The 25,392-nt window shown below is 36.5% G+C and overlaps 6 protein-coding genes across 6 annotated transcripts; 3 read left to right on the forward strand and 3 right to left on the reverse strand.

The window, feature by feature from the left end:
* The first annotated feature begins 1,905 nt into the window (after positions 1-1,905).
* LOC107041015 (10 kDa heat shock protein, mitochondrial) lies at positions 1,906-3,547 on the forward strand. Its single transcript, XM_015261367.2, has 3 exons — positions 1,906-2,034; positions 2,308-2,472; positions 3,066-3,547. The coding sequence occupies exons 1-3, from the start codon at positions 2,032-2,034 to the stop codon at positions 3,207-3,209; spliced, it is 312 nt and encodes a 103-aa protein (XP_015116853.1). The 5' UTR covers positions 1,906-2,031; the 3' UTR covers positions 3,210-3,547.
* LOC107041010 (something about silencing protein 10) lies at positions 3,492-7,628 on the reverse strand. Its single transcript, XM_015261361.2, has 4 exons — positions 7,342-7,628; positions 6,151-6,698; positions 4,499-5,139; positions 3,492-3,640 (listed from the first exon to the last, which is right to left on the reverse strand). Exons 1-4 carry the CDS (start codon positions 7,356-7,358, stop codon positions 3,551-3,553), a joined length of 1,296 nt encoding a protein of 431 aa, XP_015116847.1. The 5' UTR covers positions 7,359-7,628; the 3' UTR covers positions 3,492-3,550.
* LOC107041013 (39S ribosomal protein L20, mitochondrial) lies at positions 7,122-9,108 on the forward strand. The gene is made up of 3 exons (XM_015261365.2): positions 7,122-7,639; positions 8,357-8,467; positions 8,690-9,108. The coding sequence occupies exons 1-3, from the start codon at positions 7,553-7,555 to the stop codon at positions 8,936-8,938; spliced, it is 447 nt and encodes a 148-aa protein (XP_015116851.1). The 5' UTR covers positions 7,122-7,552; the 3' UTR covers positions 8,939-9,108.
* LOC107041011 (triosephosphate isomerase) lies at positions 9,015-11,819 on the reverse strand. Its single transcript, XM_015261362.2, has 3 exons — positions 11,561-11,819; positions 10,537-10,790; positions 9,015-10,215 (listed from the first exon to the last, which is right to left on the reverse strand). Exons 1-3 carry the CDS (start codon positions 11,667-11,669, stop codon positions 9,835-9,837), a joined length of 744 nt encoding a protein of 247 aa, XP_015116848.1. The 5' UTR covers positions 11,670-11,819; the 3' UTR covers positions 9,015-9,834.
* Positions 11,820-11,860: 41 nt separating this feature from the next.
* On the forward strand, positions 11,861-14,595 carry LOC107041014 (INO80 complex subunit C). The gene is made up of 4 exons (XM_015261366.2): positions 11,861-12,102; positions 13,159-13,346; positions 13,422-13,489; positions 14,349-14,595. The coding sequence occupies exons 2-4, from the start codon at positions 13,169-13,171 to the stop codon at positions 14,478-14,480; spliced, it is 378 nt and encodes a 125-aa protein (XP_015116852.1). The 5' UTR covers positions 11,861-12,102; positions 13,159-13,168; the 3' UTR covers positions 14,481-14,595.
* A 30-nt stretch (positions 14,596-14,625) lies between these two features.
* On the reverse strand, positions 14,626-17,906 carry LOC107041012 (prostaglandin E synthase 3). Its single transcript, XM_015261363.1, has 3 exons — positions 17,805-17,906; positions 16,128-16,506; positions 14,626-15,203 (listed from the first exon to the last, which is right to left on the reverse strand). Exons 1-3 carry the CDS (start codon positions 17,819-17,821, stop codon positions 15,069-15,071), a joined length of 531 nt encoding a protein of 176 aa, XP_015116849.1. The 5' UTR covers positions 17,822-17,906; the 3' UTR covers positions 14,626-15,068.
* Positions 17,907-25,392: the final 7,486 nt, after the last annotated feature.

Below are 25,392 nucleotides of genomic sequence, written 5' to 3' on the forward strand. Positions count from 1 at the left end.
TTTTTGCTGAGGATGATGAGTATTATACTCAGTAAAATATTTCGTTATTTTATATTATTTACTAGAGGTGTGCACGGCGTTGCCCGTGCAACGGCTTTTTCTGCGTCCTGGTTTTGCATTGAAAATTATTTTTTAATTCAGTCTTTGGGGGTTTACACGGGCAATAAAAATAAAAATCGCTAGCTTCACAATTTTCATAAAATTTATTTAATGACTCGTTGTCAAGGATTTCTATAACAGAAGCATGAATTGAAGAAATAGAAATTTCCAGAAACTCTCCTGTCATTCTCTTAAATTCTCTAGAAGCTTCTTGCATTCCCTCGAATTCCCATGAATTTTTTAGAAACTTCCTGAATTCTTTCGAATTTCTCATTATTTATTGGCTTTCGCAGATGAATTTTCTGAGGAGAATTGGAATATTGGAAACTGGGATTTTTTTAGGGATGAGATATACTAGTTGAAATTCCAAATAACATTTTTTTAAATTTGATTGGTTTTTGGGGGATTTTTAGGAGTTTGTTGGGGTGGGGACGGGATATTGCTGTTGCATACTTGGGTGTGATAACACGGTGGTGATAAGACGAAGAAAATAGTTACTTATCGGTGGGTTCAATGTTTCCACGATTTATTCTATCAATCGGTTGAATTATTCATGGGCAGGAGAACTGATTTGTGAAACGAAATTTTTCTTAGACCTTTTGACTAAGACTTGCGCACTATATAAGTCTTTTGAACAAGCCAATGTTACTCTCAATGTTACAAAAAATTCTACAATTTTTCATTTAAAAAATCATGATTGTTTTTGCAAGAATATTTTCATGTCATGTTTCCATTTTTTAAAGATCATTCTATGACATGTGTTCATTTATTGTGATTTGGAGCAGAAAAAATGTTGTTGTTCAACAAAAATAATTAATTTCTTAATGGAATGGCTCGTGTGATGTGCCATAAAAATCTGGAGATTTTGTTTTTTCTTTCAATTTTTTTTTCATCTTGCATTTGTTCTCACGTTTGATTCGTTGATGTTTGTTGGAGGAGATGATGGATGTGCAGAACTCCTGATAAATATGTTAAACAACATGGGGGGGGGGGGGGTAAAATGGACACATTTGACTTTAAAAAAAATTTAATAACGCGGAAACAGCTTTATCAACTGATCTCCGTCTTGGTTTACAAATAGCAAGAATTGTACCTTTCATCTATCAAAAATAAGTGATTCCATTTCAACAACAATTCAATAAGTTATTAACATTTTAAAAAAATCAAAAGTTTCCATTTTACTCCGCCCTCCCCTATACTTTTCTCAATCCGCCAGAATTAGTCTCAATTTTCCAAAAATTTCTCCAATTTTTTCTTTCAAAAGTCATGATTGTTTTCTTCAGAGATGTCTTCATGTCATTTTTCCATTATTAAAAAATATTTTCATAACATTTTCATTTATTACAACATGTAGCATAAAAAATATTGCGATCCACGAAAATTAATTGAAAAATGAGTTTTTCCACGTGGATGACCGACAAAAATCTACATTTTATTTTTCCCGTAAATTTTTTTTCATCTTGCATTTGTCCTCACATCTGGGGAGCGATTTTGCTCGTTTTATGTCGACATAAAATCGTCAATTTCAGCCAATGACAGTCCTGGATTTGGAATACTCAACTAGGATTGGTTGAAATTTATGATTTTATGTCGACATAAAAGGAGCAAAATCGCTCCCCTGGAGGCGATGATCAATGTGCAAGTGGAGCACTCGTCGTTTTTTCTCCCCGAAATTTCATCATTCCGTGAACAAGCGCCACCACCGAGTGGATTTTGAATCCCAGCGCGTTACGTAATTCATCTCGTTGACTGGGTGAAATCAATGGTCACGTGGGGCGATAGGGGAGGGTTGACGAATGGGGGAGTGGGACTGGAAGTTTCGAGAAGACCCAGCAGCCAACAGTTAGGTTACTTCAGGCAACGTGCTCGCCGAGTCGCCGGTCGATACTCTATCATTTTACTGATAAATCATCCATTAATTAATTAACAGAGATGGTAAGTGGAATTTTCGCAATTAAAGAAAAGTCTCTTCATCACTCGTGCGATGAAAATGCGTGATTTTATGGCCTCACGAGATGAAAAAATGAAATTAAATTTTTTTGAGATGAAGAAAAAATTCGGAAATGATTGGAATTTCACTCGAATGGGAATGAATGGCTAATTAAATTAATTACCTCAGAGGCCATATGATTGCTGTAGTTTCTAATGTATTTGGAGAGGTTTTTCATTCAATCGAGGGGTTATGCACGCTCATGTGGGTGATTTCAGGCAGCCGCAGTCGCTAAAAGGGTTATCCCACTGTTGGATAGGGTGTTGATTCAGAGGGCTGAGGCTATTAGTAAAACTAAAGGGGGAATTATCATTCCTGAGAAGGCTCAGGCCAAAGTACTGAGGGGAACAGTCGTGGCCGTTGGACCTGGCTCCAGAAACGAGGTTAGTAGCTTCATTTATTTATTTTTTACTGGTCTTCATTAATTAATTATGAACTTGATTGATATCGTGGGTTAAACCGACGGAAACATGTTGGAACTAATTATTTCTAGGGAATTATCACAGACATTGTTTTCTGGAGAACGTCTGAAGAGTTTGGAGGGAATATCTGAAGATCAGAGAGAGATAGGGGCGAGTGGGGCAAAATGAGCACTTGAGACTTTTTTAAAAATCTTGATAATTCATTAAATTACTGATGAAATGGGCTTTTTCGTTAGAAAGTACAACCTTTTTCCTTTGGGATGAACCTCATTTGAACTCAATTGATCGTTTTTTCTCAGAGCTATGAACATATTAATTTTTTTATTGGTTCTTCGTTAATTAATTGGGTAAACTGGAGAAGTAGAATCAGAGAATTCATTTTTTTACTCAAGATTCAATTATTACTCAATTAATTATTCAATTGAGTAGAATTATTTAGTTATCAAATTGAGAAATTATCAGAGACAACAAGTATTTAATTAAATTGAATAATTGAATAAAATTACCTAATGAAATAATTATTCAATTCATTATTTTGGTCAATTATTTTTCAGAGTGGACAACACGTGCCCCTCACTGTAAAAGTTGGAGACACTGTCCTCCTCCCCGAGTACGGTGGCACCAAGGTCAACCTCGAGGACGAGAAGGAATTCCATCTCTTCCGTGAATCCGACATTCTCGCAAAGCTCGAGGGCTAACTCCCCCTAATCTAATGATAGGATGACATTTCAATTACGAAAACCGAACACAATTTAACTCTTAATTAATGAAAAATTTATTGAACCCCAGAAATTGCCAGTTTCTCAATGCTTTTGAGATCACAAAAAAATGACGAGGGTTAATTGAATTCAAAAAATGATAAAAAGCCACATTATGTTCTTCGTTTCTAAGTCCGTTAGATTTTAGAATAGATTCCATTGTTTCATACATATTTCTAAATAATAAAAAGGTTAATCCGTAATGAATCGACGATACATTCATTGACAATTCCACTTCAATTGATTTATTTTATGAAATAAAAATACAGATACGTTCATGTTTATTTTATTTTTATGCTCTTCTTAACGCTCGCCTTGATACCCGACATTTCCCCAGCGTAACGAGTCAGTTCCTTCCGGACTTCTCTCACCTGTGAACAGAGTAACAAAATTATTATTTAATATGAATGAAGAAAATTTGAACAAAAAAAATGTTTTGAAAAAAAGTCTTTATATGATTTTAATTGTGCATTATTCCAACTGTGGATTTATCTTCATAATGAGAGGTTTTAAAAGGAAAGGTCAAGAGACACTTCATTATGAAATAACTTCCTTTCAAATAATTAAAAAATCAACTTCATCGATAAAATTACAAAATTCAGAATTAAAATTCAGATTATTAAAATTTAGAGAATGAAAAAATAGCATGTTAGGGGGAATGCCCTGCAATTTTCACTACATTGAAGCTTTTTGAATCACCAAATTTATCAATTAAATGGCGTGAGAAAAATTTGAAAAAAAATCGTGAATATTCAGTGTCATTAAAATTACATTTTGCACATAATTATTGTTTTTTCTAACATTATTTGTTTGAAAATTGATTTTTTATAAATTATTTACAGAAAATGCTCGTAATTTTCCGAAATTGCAATTCTTAAACTATTCCATCAACTTTCCTGTAAAATATTTTCTAACGATTCAATATCGCGATTCAAATTCAGACCTGCAAAGTTTAAATAATAAAAACATCGTAAAATATTCAGAAACTTAGGGTCGAATGGAGCTCAAATGAAAGTTCTGACGTTCGACTACAAAAGTAGAAAAGCATTTCACTGGAAAAAAAATAGCTTGGATATCCTCAATTACCAAAATTCTGAAATTGTGGCCTATGAAATTATCCCCACAGTGAATGTTTTTAGAAACAAATCAAGTATTTCTGCCTAAACCCACTCACCACCAAAACAATCCACCAATAAACATTCCACAAACGCAGAAAAAAAAATACTCACCGCTCCCTTTCTTCGTATCTTCGCCTTGCGGTACTTATTCCTATGTTTAACCCTGGGATTCCTCTGCTCCTTCTTCCTGTGAGGCGTCAGCCCCTTGTTCTTCGCAATTTGATAGTTAATGGGTCGTTTTTCGTCGTCCAGACCAGTTGCATCCGCAGCTTCTTGAGGAGCCTCGTCATCTTGCAGGCCTTCCTCCTCGTCTTCCACCGCTTCATCCTCTTCATCGGCCTCCAGATCTCCCTCCTCGCCCTCAATGTCCTCAGAACTCGAGACTCTGCGTTTTTCTTTAGATTTCTCAGGCTTCTTCTGGACTATCTCAGAATTATCAAAGACATTGTAGAGGACTTGGCCCTTGCGTTTGGCCTCGAGGACCTCTGAAGCCTCCTCCAGTAGCTTCCCCTGGCCCTCCTCCAGCTGGGCCATCAGCTGTCGGTACTGCGCCAGTCGTTTGATGACTGGATGATCCACGATCGGAATCTTCTTCGCCTTCAGCATGAGGTAGAAGTTAATATTCACGCAGTAATTCAGAATCAGTTGATATTTCGTTCTTAGGAAGTTGATTGCGGGGCAGTCAGGGAGTTTTTCTTCCTCTGCCAGTTCCAAAAATGGGGAGAGAATGTCCTTCGCTTCGTTCATGCGTTCTACAAATATTTGAAACGAAGAAAATGTCAGTAATGTAGGAAAATGCGAAAATAAGGAGAAGGAAAATTTTAATGAGTTTTATTAATATTTATTGGAATCTGGTTTATTGATATTATTGGTATTTTAGACGATATTGGTATGTAGACGAGAAAATTATTTGAGACAGGTCTTTTAATATTTTTTAAATGAAATCACTCATCAGAGAGATAATGTTATATTTGAGGTAAATTTGGGGTGATGAATATCTGTGGCATCGTTTATGCCTTCTACAAATGTTTAAAAAATCGAAAATGTGAGAATGCAATCGAATGGGAAAACAAACAAAAATAAAATTAAAATTGTGGTCTTCGGGTGATTGTCAAATGAATATAAACAAATTGACTAGTTAACCCCAATGTGTGTTTTTATGATTGCGTTTCTAGTGGTTTCATTAGTTTTATTCATATTATTTTTATTTCTGAATTTTTATGCGAGTTAACTTCTACGTGATTGAGGAAATCAGTGGTAACCTGAAGAATTATTGATGAGTATTTCTGTAGGAGATATGAGATTTCTTTGAGAATCTCTTTTGGGATGAAATAGTAAAAATGCTCAGCTTTCTCTGGAATTAGAGAGTTTAGGGGAAAATATCAAAAAGCATTTCCTGAACTACAAAAGTATCTTCCAAGATTTTCCTCCTAAATGCGTCTGGAATAATTTTGAAATGATGAAACTGGATGAATCGACTGCATTTGAACGTGAGTTTTTTATGAATGAATTTAAACCTTTCTAGAGAAAGTAGAATTCTCCAAAAATTCGCCATTTTTTTCACAATAATAATAGTATTTTTTTTTTTTTCAGAATAATAATCATTTTTCTGAAAAGAATAACTTTTAAAGTATTAACTTTCCAGAATAATCAATGATCGAGATAATTTCTAGTCATGTTCAATGAAAAATGTTATGTGATCAAACTTTAATCATCGGATTATCTCATTAATGAGTCCATAATTAAAAATCCAAAATATTCACCTTTAAAATCATCGACCAATGCCTCGAACTCGGGGCTCTCCTTCTTGACAAGTGCCAGTTTCTCCCTTCTACTCAATTTACTGAGATCAGTTTTAACAACCTCGTCCTCATCAGCATTAGCCTCAGCCTCAGGGGCCTGCATCCCATCGAGCCCGAAGTCAGCGTCATCCAGCTGCTGCGCGAGCCTCTGCTGGATGTTCCTGGCCTCCTTCTCCTCCAGCTCGGCCTCCGCCATGTCCTTCTCATTCGTCCCAGCATAGTCCTGATCGACGTAATCCGTCATGTAGTAGGTTCGCTTCTTCTTGCCCCAGGCCCTCTCGTCGGGCATGCCGTCGTCCTCCTGGGGTCGCTCGATGTCCGACTCCATGGAGTCATGGTCCTCGTCGTTCTGCAGACCGAAGACCTCGTCGTCACTGTCGAAATTCTCCTGCACTCGCTTCTTCCGGACTTTCTCCAGGAGCTCGAGCTCTCCCTCTGAATACTCGTCTTCGCTATTTGTTATGTCGTCCTCCTCGAAGGTTTCGAACTCTTTAAAGTCTTTTTTCATTCTGAAAAATTAATTCCCAGATAATTGATAGATCGGATAATTTATTTATCAATTAATTAGAACTCTTTCCAGGCTTTTTCATCCTAAAAACCGAATTGTCAAATGATCAATAGATCATGTAATTTATTGATCTATTGGGCATATCAATATTTTCCACGTTCATATTTGAAGAATTGTTTAGTGATTTATCCACTAGGTGAAATTATTTCTTTATAGTTTATTCTTTAATTTTATTCTTCAAGTTGCATCCTAAAAACTAATTACCAAATTTATTGATCGATTAATTTGAGGTCTTGGAAAGTTTTTGAAAGAAAAAAATTATTGCCAATTGATCAATAGTTGAAACAATTTGTTTACCAATTAATTCGCAGTCTTTGAAGTCTCTGTTATTTAGATAATTTTTCATTTCTGATTCTTCAAGGTCTTTTCGTCGTTTGATTGTTTGTCGATCAAACAATTGAATTACCAATTAATCATCGACTTTTAAACTAATTATTGATATTGAAAATTAAGTGAGGAGTCAAAACAAACGGACATAACCGTAACTTTCACCTTATTTGTTTAAAGAATGACTCAATCGTTCATCAGCTGGATGAAATTAATTGCTTATTGCATTGATGATTAATTATGGAGTGATCACTTACTTCTTCTTAGGCCCCATCTCAACCCGTTCGAGAGTATAATTGATTCTACTGTGTTTATCACGTGCGCCGGATTGCAAACGTGATATAATTGAACATAACCTAACATTCCTCTCACACGCTCGACATTTCGGAGTGGTGATTGGAGATTAGAGTGCAGAGGAGTGAAATTGAGCAGATATAGCTGTCGAAAAGTGCATTTGAGTGATTAATAATGGTGTTTCAATCGCTGACACTGTTCTCGAGGTGCAAAGGACCTGATCAATTCTGGAGGAAGAGGAAAATCTTCAAGATTGCAGCTGTAAGTAGATACATCTTCATTATGGCTTCTTTACCTCCTCCTCTCCAGTTTTTATATGAAGTTTTGATTATTCAAAATAGATAACAATTATCGATACATCAGCATAACTCATTCATCATAATTTATAACTAAAAGTTTCAATAATTCATTGAATTCGAGTTCACGGCCAAAAACGAAATTGAACATAACTTTTAAAAAATTCCAGTTGTTGACGCACAATAATTTGCAATTTCGTTGAATCGACACTTTGAACTGTTTTTAGGATCTGCAGTTTTCGTATGAATTATTGATTATTGAAAATAGATTACAATTATCAATGCATCAATATGATTCTTTCATCATAATTTATAACTAACACTTTCAATAATTCGTAGAATTCTGAATCAAATTGTTTTTTTTTTAATGAAAAGCGCAATTATTCTATTTTTCGATGACTTTAGACTAGACTCAACTAATGCATTTGCTAATTATTATTGCAGAATGATGATTTTTTCTGTCTTCTTCTTATCACGTCTTTTTATCGAGATGGTAAATGAATTATCAATTATTATTAATGAATAACGAATGAGGATTTGAACAATTTTTAGGATATCAATAGTTCATTGAATTGTTGCATTTGTTTCAGAATTGTAGATCTTGATGGAAGAGTCAGGAATATTTACTTTTATTTGCTCTCTCTTCATTATTATTGTGAAATAATAATTATTCCGTTGACAGCACTTCAGGAATCGTGGAAGGAACTGCTACTCCATCGCAATTAGAAGGTTCCACCGCGCCATGCTCTTCTCCACTAGAGGAAGACAGCTCAAGCGAATGCAATTGCACGATGTAATTATCCGTAATCGAATTATATCCTACATTTTTGTAAATTATTTCTGAATTTCCATGTCAAATTGTGACCACTATAACTTTTCATTTAATAATTCTTCGAGCCAGTTGTTTTCATTTCCAACTTCTATTAGACATTTTCTTTTTGTAATATTCAACAGTAAATCGTGTTGATTCTGTCAATTGGAAAATATTTTTATTGAAAATCAATTTAATTTCTAGTTATGGGAGAAGAGATTGGATGCAGCATGTGAAGAGCAGGGAATAAACTTCAGAACGATGAAAGAGGGTCTGGCTCGCAGTGAGATATTGGTGAACAGGAAAGTCCTGGTGGATCTGGCAATCTGGGAGCCTCGCACTTTCAAATCCCTGGCTAAAATTGCCTGGGCCAGGGCCAAACTCGACGGTTTAAACAGCATGAGTAACCCCGATCTTCCTCCAGGAGTCATCACCCGAGGAATGCTTAAGTAATCACTTCATTTAGGGAATAAGACCACCAGTTATTGATATAAAATTTGAATAAAATGTTGAAAAAAAATACGAAAAATACAATCTGTGCATTAGGTTTTATTGAGTCAGCACATAATGTGTAATGTCCATAATTAAATGACATTTGAATATACATTATCAACAGCCAACAATGAATAGACTTTTTCTTCACGTGAACATGTCCAGGAAACGATGAATGCGAATTCAGTGAGGAAGTGGTGAAAATTGGTTTTTAGATTTTTTTAAATATCTAGCGACTGGATGATGCGATTTGGATGAGTCAAAGCTCATTTTCAAGCTTGTGAAAATATCTTGGGATTGACTCAAAACTCGTTGAAATTCACTCTGCCGATCTCGAGTTATGCGTAATTGAATTTCTTTCACGAGTCAGATTCGACTGTTTTGTTGATTGTGGGATTATCTTGAGAATGAGTGGATTTAGGAGAAAATATTTGAGGACCTTTTTTGTAGCTATTGAAATTCTCTACGAAAAATCCCTTTTGACATTTCTTCATAGAACTACTTGGTAACGAGATAATCGACTATTTAAGAAAGCAAAAATTCGATGTTGAATCTTATCCACAAAACACTTTCGTTATTTACGTAATTATCTCGACAGCGAATGGTTTTAGAGAAAAACTCGTATAAACCTTTTTCGTAGCTGAGAAGATTTCCATCAAAAAAGTCCTCTCAAATTTTCCTCTAAGTCCAGTTGTTACCGAGATAAACCCGCAATTAACTAAACTGAAAAAATCGTTCTACCACTCCACCACTGATTTTTACAAGTATTATTGTTATCTCGAATGGTCCTATTGTCCTGATGACTTCTCCCCTCTGGACTCAAGTCAAATTGAACCAGAGCTCAATAATCCCCTCAATTATTGCTTGGCATTGACGATTTGCACGAAGTCGGGCTTGAGAGAAGCCCCTCCAACCAGGAAGCCATCGATGTCCTTCTCCTTGGCGAGGTCCTTGGCATTTCCAGCTGTCACCGACCCCCCGTAGATGATCCTGAGGGACTCGGAGACTGCTGGGCTGACGTTCTTGGCGAACCAGGCTCGCAACTGGTCGTGAACCTCCTGGGCCTGCTGAGGGGTCGCAGTTTTTCCCGTTCCAATGGCCCAAACTGGCTCGTAAGCCAGGACAACATTGTCCCAGGACTTAATCTTGTCGGCGATGGCCTTGGTCTGACGGTAGACCACCTCCTCGGTTTTTCCAGCCTCGCGTTCCTCGAGTTTCTCACCGATACATGCGATTACCTGCAGAAATTCGATATAACTATTGATTAACGATTTTCTCGAGTGAAGAAATACAACAATAAAAATTGATTGAAATGCCTAGCAAAGTCGGTAGAAGATTCTAGTGGATTTCTGTTGAAATTATTGAAAACTTTCGCAGTTTCACAACATTATCTATTATGTATTTTATTTTCGAACAATCACCTTGAGTTGGTGGATTAGAATTTTCGTAAACACGAAGGAGATAACTCTGTCGATTAGTTGAAAAGAAAACGAAAAATTTCAGAGTGTTTTGCGATTTTGGATAAATATTCTTAATTTGGCATTGGGGTGGCTATTCACCTTGACACCTGCTTCGAGAGCATGTGCAACCTTCTCAGCAGTGAGTTCATCACTCTCCCCGAAGACGTTCCTCCTCTCGGAGTGTCCGATGATCACCCAGGGGATCTGGTTGTCCACCAGCATAGCTGGGCTGATTTCACCGGTGAAGGCCCCCTTGGGAACTTTGTAACAGTTCTGGGCGCTGGTTGCTATTGTCGGTGGGAGGATGCTCTTTGTGTAGGGAAGGTAGATCGCCGGAACACCAACGACAACCTCTGTTTATTAGAAACGATGGGAGAATGATAATTATTCTGTTTAAACGTAGAAATTCACCACTGAATAAAAATGGCATCAGTAAATTCGAGGGAGACAATTGAATTTTTGTGAACATTTCTGCTGTCTCTCAAAAAATTCAGTTGAATTTTCACAAGTTTTATCATTTCTTCGGGGAATTTTAAGAGCTATTAAATAATCCTCAACTCCAGAAGTCAAAGTTCAATCAGTTTTCATTGGAGAATTCAATTAATTCAACTACAAAATGAGTTTTTGGTTAATATCCTCTGAATTTTTCCGAAATAAGTCGACAATTGCATTTTTTTATAAATGAGTACAGTTATTGTTGCTCATAAATTAGCAATTTGCTTCCGAATGAGTTCTCTTTTTTAATTCTTAATTCACTATTCTCTTCTATTTTTTAATGTCATAGTACTATCTTCAATTGAAATGCCATCAAAATGCAAAAGTTATTTTAGTCAGGAAAATCTGGTTATCTACCCTCACTCCAGAGCTCTCTCAAAGAAACAAATATAATACTATTTAATTTCATTCCCATCCCGTCAATCAATTATTCTTAAAAATCCACATAAGAACAATATAAAAAATTATGAACTGCACACGATCTAATGCAAAAACTTTTTGTTTCTTCAATTATTATGAAAAATAAATTCCAACATAAACTGCATTGTCTCTAATGAAACGAGAAAATGCTGGTGCCCTTGACGAAAGTGAAAATGTACTTTACATCACAGTGAAAATCATCACGTACCGACATTGGGGTCGAGTGGGCCGGCTTTGAGGAATGCGACAATTTCATCAATCTCCTTCTTCGTTCCATTCATCTTCCAGTTGCCACCCACGAAAAATTTCCTCACCATCTTGACAATTATTTTATCTGTTTGATATTTTTTTGAGTATTAACGGGAGCTTCAGCTGCACTTGGAATAGAACTAGGTCCCTCCTGATTCTTTGACCTTCATGCGCACTGTAAGGTGATTCCAAGACCCTCCCCACCTTTTTTTGATCCACGGCACATCTGTTGGGACTACGCGAGTGAAAATAAAATCTCATTTCCTCCGGAGCTCATCGATTCGCCGGATTTTTGCGGAAATCTCGCCGGAAATTGCACGATTTTTTTTTTGCCGAAGGTCGAGCGAGAAAATTGTCTTGTGTTCACTCATAATATCGAACTATCGGAGTGACAGTGCAGGGCGCATGCGCTGGAGTCAATTGAGTGAATGTAAACAATTGGAATTGGAGTGCAGTTTCGCTCCGAAACGGATTTCTTTCGGGTTTTAATGAGCTGAAACGGTGAGTACTGTTAATTAATCGAAATTTATCTTGTTGAATTTGTTGTTAAGGTTGAGGGAACGTTTTTAGAGATAGGTTAGGGTTTTTTTCGAATGATTGCAGGAGGTTATGTTGATGGTTAAGGAGGAAAGAGGTAGAACTTTATCAATTCGATTTTTCGATTCTCTAATTTCGCTTGGAAATGACTCAGAATGTCATGAAACGTCGAGACATGAAGTTTTTAGAGAATGTCTGTGTGTACGTCATCGTGCGTACAAAATTCGGGGAATTATTTTATAAATTTTGAGATACAGCAATTTCGAAAAAAAAAATCTTTTCTCAATATCTCGAAAACCACAGCATCAAATGAACTTTTTTTGGCGTCAAAATATTCCTTATGGTAATATCTATCGAATCAGACCATAATATGCCTAGCTAACTTGCGAGTCGCCCAGTAATTGACATTTTTCATTTTTGGGATAAAATTGATGTGATCACGACAACGCTTGAAAAAATTGAGATAGTTTCAAAGATATTCAATTTTTTGTATAAAAAAAAACTATATTGTTCAATATCTCAAAAATAGTTCATCCTATTTCAATTTTTTTTTTCAAAATATTCGTCTTGTGTAGTCATGAAATCGATTCCTGGTAGAATTCTTGATATGATTAATTTTTTTACAAGTCCGAACAAATGATTTTTACGGTGGAAAAAATATTGTTTATGAATTATTTATAGAAAATACTCATATTTTTTTTAAATTGCACTTTTCAAATGATTTCATCAATCTTCCTCCAAACGTAAATTTTCTAGTCTTTTTTCAGATTTCTAAAATGTTTTCTAGATATTCCTATCCCACTGGATAAAACAGAAATTTTATTCTCAATTTTAGAAGCTCAAAAGTTTCGGAGATCAGATTTTTTCAAGAAAATTTTTTTCTCAATTAAAAAATAAAATTTGTACGGATCCATCCGGAACTGCGCACTACCAATGGAATTGGTAGAAATGAAAAAAGAAAAGGACGTAAAAATGCGTGAAAATATCGTAATAAATCAATTTTCCTCAAACAACACCTAGACAAAAAGCCATGGTGACCGAGGAGTCAACAGACCCTCCAAAGAAGCCCCCTCCGCCCTTCAAATCCTCGACATTCCAGCAGACCTTCCGACCCATCTCACAGTCAGGAAAGAAACGAACGTGGAAGTCTCTCAAACAGGTTCTAGCCCAAGAGCGAACGTTGCCCTGGCCAGCAGAGGCAGTTCACTGTAAGAAACCCCTCAATCACTTCCCTGAACCCCCAATAACAACAAAGAGTCGTCAATATCATTATTTATTTGCAGACAGTTCAATCAACGCTCCACCGAGCTTCAAACCTGCCAAAAAATACTCAGACATCTCAGGATTACCAGTAAGTTCAGTCACTACAATTTACATAACAAGATTGCTTATGACAGTTTAATCATTCTGATGCTAATTACTACGCAATGATAAAAATGGTGGAGAATGAGGAAGAATGGTACATCAACTCAATCATTCGATGAGGGATTGTGACAATTCATTTGTGACAATTGTTGTATTTTTATTCGATAATGAAGGGGTGAATTGTATTGATAGCTGTTTGTGTCGATAGTTATTGATTGAATTTCAAGCAGAAAATGTCTCGACAGTTTTTTTTTTTTCGAAAAAGACTTTATATTGAGATAATTGTGGGGTTGATCAAGATTTTTCAATCTTTTTGAAATTTTATTCCTGTTGAGTAGCAATTGTTTCAATGATTGCTGAGTTTAAGAGAATGTCAACACATTTTTGTTGAAAATTTAATTATGTGTGGAAACAATCTTTCAATGTTTCGTCTTTAAGCGAATCTATCTAAAAATAATTAGATAATTAACAAAATTATTTTGAATCGAGTGTAAATTGTTTAACCTATTTTTCATATTCTTGTGAATTATGCAATTATTCGAATCAGAAGTGATTCTAAAGGAAAATTTCAAGACATATATTTTTGTCGACTTAATAATCTACATAAAACGTTCTTGATATTTCCCTAAACTCACTTAATCTCGAAATCACTGCCTCATTAATAAAACTGTTTCGAACTGAATACAAGTCACAGAGCAATGAATTTTTTATCCTCGTTATATGCAATTGTTTCAATAATTAATAACTTTAATTGATTAATTTTCCCTTGAAATCTTTAATTACCGAGACAAATGGAAAACTACCAGAACCTTTCACCCCTTAATTATTGAATCCATATTTTACAGGCACGATATACAGATCCCCAGACAAAACTGTACTACGCAACAGCCGAGGAATTTTCAACAGTGCGTAGTCTCCCCATGGACATAACAGCTGGCTACCTAGCCCTCCGTGGAGCATCAAGTATCGTAGGTTAATTAGCTTGACAATTGTAAATCCATCAATTAAACTCCGAAGAATTGTCCATCAATTATTGTTCTCTCAAACTCATTCCTATTAATAATCCTCCCATTTTGATATTCCTCCATAATATTTTACACATTCATTAAAAAAGCTTGTTCATTACAATTTAATAAATCTTAATTAATTATGAATCTACATGTAATGATAATGGGATGAGTGGGTCAGGGAATTGGATTTTCATCGATTCTATTAATTATTCGTCCATTTTTTTTCCTTCGTTTTATTATCTTAAGTTACGTCGTTATCATTTGTCTAACGGACTGGCCGCTGGCACATGTCACTTAGGTTGTCAGTTACATTTTTTTACGGAAAACCCTCGTGATATCGTTAATATCCCAGGCATTAACTTTATTTTAAAATGTTCATCGAGGCCTAACTTAAGAATCACGCATTTCACGGTGTGCACAATTTTTTTTCTTCATTTTTTTCTTTGTTTTGTTATTGAAAAGGTTGGAACACGTTTTTAAGAGGATTTAAAACGTTTCATTATGATTTTTTTTGTTAATTTTATTTATCGATTTGGTCTGTGGGGGGTTTCTCATTCACTCGAGATCAGGCATCTCGTCGTCATCACTGTCTGCAGCGTCTGCTTCATCAGCCATGTCGTCGAGGTCGTCGAAATTTGGTCTTGCGTCGCCAGCACCACCACCTCCGAGGTAGCCCATGTTCTTCATGACCTAGGGATTATTGTGAGGCGGTTAGGTGAAATTCTGATCATTGGAAATTCAGTAAATCGATGCATTAGTTATTCGAAATTTTGGAATTTTTTTTAGTTTTTGTTAAATATTTTAGAATCTAGGTAATTGCGAAATTTTTGCAAATTATTTTTTTTCATATCTTAAATTGTCTACAAAAAAGTTTCTCATGAAAATTTTCCTATTTTTCTCCAATTCTGAAATATTCTGATAAAACTAATTCTCAAACTCATTAATTTTATTATCCGACGCAGAAAATTTCTATTTATATTTCCAATCTAGATCAGGTACCGAAATGGTTGTGAGGACCTCTTTTGTAGCTCTTGAAATTTCCTCCAGAAAATGTTATTCCAAAACCTTCTCTATCTCATTTTAAGATATTCTTAAAAAACTGATTTTTAAATTTTCTTCTTTCGCTTCGTAATTTCATAAATAATAAAAAGAGTAATAGCCTCCCTAAAAATTGAGATATCTCTTCAATTCCGAAAAACCCACAAAGACAATTTCATAATTCAACTGGAATCATCTCGTTTCCCTTGGAATAACCGAATTATTAATCAATTGAATAAACTAATTATTGATTTCGGAATTGACTCGTTTCATCCTTTGACTGAAGTTTCATAAATATCGTTAAATTGCAAACAATTAGTAAAAAATTTTAGAAAGACCTTTCTTTGAAATTCTCTCAAAAAAAAAAAATTAATTCAACTAATAAATTAACGAGAATTAATTATTGCCCTGAGGACACCTTGTGTGTCCGAAACGTTGGCAGAAACGTGAGTTCTTTCATGTTCTATTTTTTCTATTGATTTGAGAACCTAGTGAAATCGTTTTATTGACCGTAAACGGCTGAGAAGTTGGAGTTCTCTTGGACAATTAATTATTGATATCCCCACGATAATTTACCGATTCCAGATCGCGTGGGTTGTTCTCATCGCTCTCATTATCAGTGTCATCCTCATCCTTCCACTTGTTGAAGTCGCTCTTCAACCAGTGATACTTCTTATTCTCCTTGACCAATCGTGGCCAGTAGGGTCCCTCCTCCTTCTTCGTAAGTATCAGCTCGATGAGTCTGCCTTTAGCATTCTGCACAGTCTTATCTGGATCAATCTCTTTGTACAAGTTAATCGTCACCTCGTGGTCCTTTCTCTCTGTGCCACCCGTTCCCTTGAAGTATATTTTCTCTGGTTCGATCTTTATTGTGGGATCTTTGCAGTCCTCCAGACAAATTGTCACGTAAAGGATTGAACTTCTCTGCGCCCACATCACTGGGGGAGGAGTTACTCTGGAATAATCAGGGAGTGATATTAATTAGGGACAATACATTATCGTTACAATCATTACGGTATGGAGAATTCCGTAATTTATTCTTTTTGCCAAAGTTTTATTTTTATTTCTTAATTTGTTGTTTTTAGTGATGTTTTATTTTGACCGGTCGTTAATCATTGGATTTTAATTCATTTTTTTTGTGTAAATTCGTTGGTATTTGCTTTTTTATGAGAGTATATCAGTTGAGAGGGGTTTATTAGTCATGAGGGGGATTTAATCATCTTTGAGTTAATTTAGGAGAGTTGAGAATATTGAAATGAAATGGATATCAATTTAAATTAAGCTGCAATTGATCCTCGTTTCGAAAACATGTTAAAATAATTTTATTATTACAACTTTAGAGATCTCAATAATTTCTTTTCTCAATATCGAAACATTTGAGACAAAAAAGTGAGAGAACACTTTTTGTAGCTCATGAAATTTCCTACAAAAAATTTCTTTTCTCATTTTTTTCTAAATCCACTCATTACCGACATAATCTCAAATTTCCAAAAACTACAATTTCTCTAGCATAATTTTTCCACTCTCTCCTGCCTCCATCTCCAAATTTCTCACTTCCCCAGGATTTACTAAATCATTTTCAACAAAATCAAGACTTCCATCTCATAATCCCCGACAAATGCAAATATGAACCCCTCGAAACCGAAAAAACGCTGTGGCACGCGGTCAATCAGGAGAATTCTAGGTTAGAAATTCCTGCAATTCGCCTCCCAAAGAAAACGCTAGTCATTAGACAGGAAGTGGCGACAATTGACCCTTGAAATTCCTGTCGGCCCGAAAAGCTCAGACCCTTCGATGACCCAACGATTGAATAATGCTCGCGACCCGTGTGATGCAGTCGTTATTTATACATCGAAAATAAATTGCGAGGAGAAAAGAGTGAAACCCTAGAAGGTGCAAGGCATCTCTTCCCGGGGGTGATTCTGGGGTTCGCCACGGGTTTTGGGCCCAAAGGTCGTCGCGTTGAGCTCTTGGATGCATTGGAGATGATGTTGAAAGGGCTGTCGAATTTTTTCGCAATTTAATTGACGATTTTGGGGCGATAACAACGGCGATAGACACCGGTTTATTCTAGAAACTTCAGGAATCAATAGCATTCTCAACAACATGGCGGTGTTGCGATAGCCACGGGGCGTTTATCACGATTTTTCGGGGTTCTTGGGGGCATTTATCAGTTTAAATCGCTCGAGGTGGGGCGGGGGGCGCCTCCGCGGGGGGTTTTGGGGGTGTTTAAACGGATTATTGTCTACTTACTGATTTTCTTGACTCATTTTAACGAACCGCTATCGTCCGTGGGAAAGAAACAAACACACAGCGCACCTTTGGCTCGCAATATCGCGCCACACAATAGAGACTTGTTTCGATGTATCGATGGGAGCGATTACTCGAGGCAGTTCTGCGCATGTGCGCGGGCGAGAGGCGTCGGTGGGAGGTTTGAATGTGAGATTTATTCATCGTCAGCGGTTGGGCATCTGTCGGCAACCGCAGTGTTTTGCATGGCATTGTAAAAAACCAGTAATTTATGTTATAAATGTAAAAAATGTACAGATCCAGCCGACGTTAATTTCTATCGTAAACCGTGAAGCTTCGCGAGGATTGTACCTTCATATTGAACTCTTCAGAACGAAATGGCTCTTTTCGGGTCCAACTGGGCTTTTCCGGGGCTCCAAATGATGAAGTGGAGACTAGACTTGACTTTCTCACAATGGGGATGACAGGTCCATGTCTGAAAAACTTTCGTTAAAACAACTTTACGCACATTACATTTTACGCACGCTCCGCGTGCGCAAAACTCCACTTCCCGCACATTGTGATGAAAAATAGGGTTCGATACTCGCGGGAAAAAGCCTTCGCCTTCGGCTCGTGCTATAAACCTCCCACGAGCCCAAAAACACTTTCCCGCAATTGTATCGAAATATACTATTTTATCACAAGTGTGAAAAGTGGGATATTGCGTACACAGAGCATGCGTAAAATTTCACTTTGCGTACAAGTGATGAAAAGTGTTTTTTGACCCGTGGAGGGTGTGCAGCGTTTACCGAAGACGAGTGCTACGCTCCCACGGGTCAAAGAACACTTTTCCCACGAGTGTCGAACCCTATTTTTCATCACGATGTGTGAAAAGTAGGATTTTTACGCCCCAGTGATGAAAAAGTATCGTAATTAGTTGGTGACCACTGTGAGAGTGTTTGTAACGACACTCGTTAGGAAGTACATATTTTCACACGTATCGTACGATATTTTATACCGGTGAGAAAAAGGCGGTTCTCTCCGCGGGAAGCGTGCAAAAAAGCGCCCTTTTTTTCTCACGTATCATAAACCACTTTTACGCACGCGTATCGAAATATACTCTTCTCCAATCGCTCGATCTACCCAGAACCGCTCAACATCGACTCAATCCCATATCAATCGCGACGTCCTTCGACTCGGCCCGTTGCACCGATAGGAAGCAACAGGAAGTCAACACCAGGACGCGAAGAGAGAGTAACTCGATCCCCATCACCTCCGCATAAACAACAGAATAAAACCAATGAGAGACTAGAACGGGAGGGGCGGGGGGGGGATAGTACCATTACTATTACACACGTTGTAGATTGTAGGTCACTCGACATCCATACGAAGCAGAAGGGGGAGGGGATCCTGGTGGGGCTTTACCCTTCTGCCTGTGGCTGGTGGCCACGAACTAACTGGACATGGAGACGGTACACCAGTCTCTTTCTCCTGCAGGCTCGATCCACAGGTGATAGAATTAATCCTCTCACAGAATTTAAAATAAGAGAAAAAATAAACCGATTGTAAAATAAAAAAAATCGACGGAGGACATTGTCTCGAGTTTCTTTAACGAAATGAGGATTGAATAGATTTTTCTTCGAAATGAAAATTAAATTTTTTCATTCAAATTAGAAATTTATTCATTTCTCCTCGGGATTGTCAAGTCTCTGAGAGTTATTACTCAGGTGTACACGTGATAGTGTGACGTTATTGAAGTGTCAGTGTCAAGGAATAAATAAAATCAGAGTAATTGAAAATAAAAACAGCAGAGGGAATTCATGGGGAGAGCTCATGAAGACATTTGATGCAGATAGATTGACAGCTATGATACTGCCTACCTTGGTACTGTGTTAATAGTTGGATTGTTAACGACATGTCGACGAGCTCGCTGTTCTACAAGGACAAATATGCCGTGAGTTTTTTTAACTGTTCTATTATTTTTCCATTGGCAATGCCAACCGGCAACTGCGATCGGTGCGGTTTATAGTCTAGGTTTACGTATGCACACGAAAGTTTCACATTTTTACGAGCCTGGGGAAGTGCGCTGTGCATTATTTTTTGTGAGAGTTTATTGGGGGGAATTTGTGCGGAAAATTGTGGGAGTGAAATTTTGCGAGGGAAACGGAGGAAATATGGGCGGAGGAAAATTACCGAACAAGTCAAATCGTGGAGCGAACTTGATTTTCAGTATTTTTGCACTCTATATCGGGGAAAAGGTGCGAGACGAATAGTGAATTTTTCTCCGTTGGCCCAGGAAAATTCACCGAACGGGAGGAGAATTTGCGCCGGAACTGTCAAATTTACCCTGAAGTCCATCAAAAATTATCCCGGTGAACGTAAATGATCGCTCAATATTGCGTTTAATTTTTCTGTGACGGAGAATGATTTTTTACCGAACACGTTCGGTAAAATTTCACTTCCATTCGAACCCATGACCTTCAGACGAATGGAAAAAATACCCTAGCGGTGTGGGAAATTTTACTGAACTGGAGAATAATTTTTGCATCCACAGATGTGTATTTTTTACCGATCGAATCGGCGATCCTAATATTCTGACCCTCTCTTTTTAACCCTAAAATTCTGACCCTCACTCCTTCATCTTTACATTCAGGCCCTCAGTTTTTAACTCTAATATTCCGAGCCCCATTTTTTCACCTCCAGTTGTTGACCCTTATATTCTTACACTTAGTGTCTGACCCTTATATTACACCTGAGAGCGCTTGGTACACCCCGGGCTGATATGAAATAATCATCCTCGATATAATCACCCTAACATTTGCATTACCTTTATTTTTATTTTCCCTATAGTGCTGTGTGCCTTTAGTCATTTATACTTTTGTACAACATACTGTACAGTGAATAAACTTCAATCAATCAATCAATCAATCGAATTGAAACACCCGTGCCCCATTCGAGTACAAAATATACTTGAATCAACTATATTTTATTCTTGAGTCACTCAAATAATCGTCAATTTTCCCAACTCAATTACTGATTAATGAATCATCCTAAATTTGCCTATTTAAATTGATGATTACTTCAGTAATAAAAATTTAACTGATATTAACTAATTGACAACTTGACAATTTAACAGTAATCATAATTAATGGGCATGGCTACCCTTGCTTGCACGAATGATCGCCTCTTGAGCCAAATATTCCGCCGTTGTTGAAAGCGGACTAATTATTCATGTTTGACACATTCAAATTCGAACCAATTATCTTTTTGGTTATTTTCACCTAACGATTTTGTCGGCCCAAATTTCCCTAACTAACGATTTTGTTGGTTGAGAACTTGTGCGTTTTTCTCTCCGTGTAGATCCAACACAATGGGACATCATTTGTAATTACCCGATGACTCATCGACTTTGTTTCCATATTTTCAAACACGAAAACACACTGGAAAAGGCCTCAATCACCCATCGATAAAGGAATACTCATGAAGCATCGAAATGACACGAGATAAGCTATCGCCTCACTCACGTATATCTCACCTTATCAATGTTTAAAGACCCACAAATTAACGAAAAATCCAGTATTCGCGATTTCCCCTCAGTCGAGACCTCGTTAATTATGCAACAATTGTTTCGAAATACGATTGGGCATTTTCTGTGGAGTGAAAACACTTCGAAAGAGCAGAGGGATTTGAGTAAATAGTCGCTGTATCCTCCGGCTTGATGATTCACTATTTTATTTTCCGCAACTGCGCGATACCTGATGCTGAGGTAAGGCGTTTCACGCTATCCTAGCATTAGTAATGATGATGGCAATAGGATGTGATCGTGTGCATTTGTGATTGCGTGTAATCCTTTGATTAATTGTTGTAATCGCTACCTCCATGGACATCTTCACCTGCACCGGGGGATTTCTCGGGTTTAAGGTATTTTGCGTTATCAGTGCTCTTTGTTTGCGGGTTTTTAAGATTATTTTTGTCAGCCAATGAGTCAGTCAGGAGATTTTCACTGTGTTGGGGGGTTTCACGTGTGCAGAAAAATGCGGTAGAAAAATATCTGGTGGATTCTCTGGGAAATTCTATTGGTTTTCTATTGAACTTTTTCTGTAGAAATTCATCGCTTCTAATTTTCCACGTTTTTCGTTTGATTTTTGCTTCTGAGGGGAAGCATTGGTTTCTGCAAATCCAAAATTACCAATTTTTTGTGGCAGGATAACTAATTGCGGCCTCAAGAGTTCGAAATTGCAAAATATTTTTCAACATATTAATCTCCATGAAAAATGTTGTATCTAAAAACACGAAGTTTTTCATAAAAATAAAATCGAATTTCATGATCATGATTTCATGATATTCTTTGATTCAGCGATGAGTCAGTAGAAAAGTACAATTGACGCACGAAGTTTTCCCATTTTACTACTGAATTCTGTGTTCTCAGCTCCTTTGGACGCACAAAAATGCAAATTTAACGTTTGGAGGAACTTTCTGTGGAGAAATGAATGCCCAGACTCGGTGAAATTACAGTATAAAGATAAGTAACAAACGGTTACAAGGCTGAGACTAATAACCACGTTCCCTTTTTCGACATTTAGGGACGTGGGAAGCACGTGGGCGAACAATTATCTCTCGTCTCAAGTTGTCTCAATTTTCGCGTGTACGTGACTTCTACAAATTTTATCGAGTCAGTTTGATATGTTACATGAATCACTGGTTATTGATAATAATTCAGTACTTTGGCAAAACGTAAGAGAAACTACCCAACGACCTGACGTTTTACAATTCTTTATTCTTTCGAGTATCTCACTAACCATTAATTTTATGAGCAAATCCCAATGACTGTAAGCTTTTTATATGCTCGTGAAAACGTCACATCTTTTTTTTTAATTGCCCCAACTGCGATGAAACTCTCTTGATATTTTTCTCTACATCAACTAATTTTCGAGATAATTAAACCAATTAAAATATTTTTTTTGGGAATTAAAAAAGTCATAGCCTTTTTTCATCTTGTTGACTATTGAATTATCATGATAATGAATGAATTTAGTGGAAATTATGATAAGAAATTTTTTGTGGGCAATTTTCTCGGCTATAGAACAGATTTTCTGACATTTTTTTCTAAAATTAGTCGTCGCCGAGATAATTGAGTAAATAAAAATAGTTTTTTTGTGAATTACAAAATCCATAGTTTTTTTCGTGTTGTTGACTATTGAATTATTATGATAATGAATGGATTTAGCGGAAATTGTCAAAAGAAATTTTTTGCGAGGAATTTTCTCGGCTATATAAAAGATTTTCTGACATTTTCTCCTAAAATTACTCATTACCGAGATAATTAAGCAAATTAAAATATTTCTTTTCGTGAATTACGAAATAAATAACTTTTTTCATCTTCTTGAATATTAAATTATCTCGATAATGAGTAGATTTACAAGGAAATGTCAAAATAATTGTTTTGTACGGCACTTTCTCGACTATAGAAACGATTTTCTGACATTTCTTTCTAAAATCGCTCATCACCGAGACAATTAAGAAATGATGAAAAGTCCATTGTGCTGTTTACCTAATATTAAACATTCAATTATACCTTCAGTCGAGGATTTCCTCATAAATATAAAAAAACCATTTCATCTAGAGAATGAAATTCCCCACAAAACAGATGTCTTGGCATTTAGCCTTCAACAATTATGAAAATCCTTTCCTAATTCGATATAAATCATAAATAATAGCCATCCCGTTACCCGCGGTTTTCCAAATGAAAACTGAAAGTACGTCAAGATTGAGCTAACTCAAAAATAACGACGTAAAGCGATAAAATCCGTGTGTATGCGTGACCGATGAGTCTAAGCCCCCATGCATGCTGCACTCCTCCATGTAAACATGAGAATTAATACGTCCCTCAGTAGATATATGAGTGAATTCGAGGGGAATTGCCCGATCGGAGTTATACCCAGAGCACGAGGAAAAGTAGCACTTGTGGTTTTTCGTAAGAACCCGTTATTTACCTCCACCTCCACCTGTGTAATACCTCCTTCGCGCCAGCCACATCAATCCTACGTGTATCTATCTCCTCTAACCGCCTGTGGACGCTGTCTGATTGACAATTTTATGGTGACATTCTGTGGGGAATTGAATTTCAATCGGAGTTTAATTATTCGTATTTGCATGGAGAAAGAAAATTTTTTCTCAAACTGAGAATTTTTCATTCTTAAAAGACAATTTCTCTTCATTTTTCTTTAGACTTTAAATCAACTTCATTTAACTGAATTTCAATCGGAGTTTAATTATTCGTAGTTGCATGGGGAATGAAAAATTCTCAGTTTGAGAAAAAACTTTCTTTCTTAAAAGACAATTTCTCTCAATTTTTCTTTAGTTTAAGAATTTGATGACGAAGAAATTGAAATAACTAAGCTTCATTTAATCAAAATTTAGCTCGTGATGAAGTTTTTATCCAAACTTAAACTTGTTTGAATATACACGAATGTTTTCTTAATTAAGATGAAGACTTTATTAATTATAAATTAAATCATTGTCCAAGTAGTGAAGGGAGCGAATGGAAAATTCTTCTTTATTTAATGAAAATCATTCTCAATTTTGCTTCAATTTAAGAATTTGCATCCCGATAAAATATTTCTTTCACTGTTATTGAATTATTCTCCAGACGACGAAGAGAACGAATTAGTTAACCTGCGCTAATCCTTCATTTGCAATCAACGATTTATTCATCTCAAAATTAAAATATTATTTATATATCACAATTAAAACATTTTCATTGAAATGAATTCCCTTCAAAACGAAAAATTAATTCACAAAACAAGAACGAAAAAATTACTCAGCAGATAAAATGCATAATTGACTAATTAAAAATGATATTCTCTCAATTAATTTCCCTGAAAAATGTTAAAATACAGCTGTTGTCTCCTACAAGGAAGTGCCTCCCCAATTAATCACATAATTTTATTATCGGGGGAGAGTTATGTCTCTCCGTTAATTTAATAACTCTCCGGCACTGGAGAGCGCTGGAATAATCAGCTGTTGACTAGATTATGCATTGCGTAGGCCCGGAATGTCCAGCGCGAGATTCATGATACAATGACATAATACTTTCACCCACCCCGACGTTGACCCGCCCCATTCGCCTCTCGGATGAGTTGACACCGCCAACAAACGGTGTGCGAATAAAACGAGTAGTTGAATTCGTGTATTTTATTCATTCATAATTATGTAATCAAATAAAAGTCGGTTGAACTTTGCCCAGCGTCCGTGTGCACTGTTACCGTGAGGAATATCTGCCTCGGGGGAATTATTTTAATACTGATATATAATCGTGAGAAGCTCTCCCTTCGGGAACGAGTAAATTATATGTATTTCTGTGGGAATAGATGGGAGGCTGTTCGCGATGGTTTTCAATACTTTACGTCATCGGCGATTTTATTTCTATCGGTGATCGGAGGGAGTTGCATTGGTGCATTGATTTTCATGATTTCGTTGATTTGAGGTGAGGTGAGATTCAACGGCGGAATTCAGACAGGATTTTTTGCTTTCGAAGGAAGGTATTGTAGTCGTTAAATCCGAAATTCTTCATTTTCGGTGCTGGAGGCACTAATTTTGGTTTTAGGAGTTC

This window comes from Diachasma alloeum, unplaced genomic scaffold (genome assembly GCF_001412515.2).
Source record: "Diachasma alloeum isolate Michigan unplaced genomic scaffold, Dall2.0 Dall_scaffold_00354, whole genome shotgun sequence".
Taxonomy (NCBI): Eukaryota; Metazoa; Arthropoda; class Insecta; order Hymenoptera; family Braconidae; genus Diachasma; species Diachasma alloeum.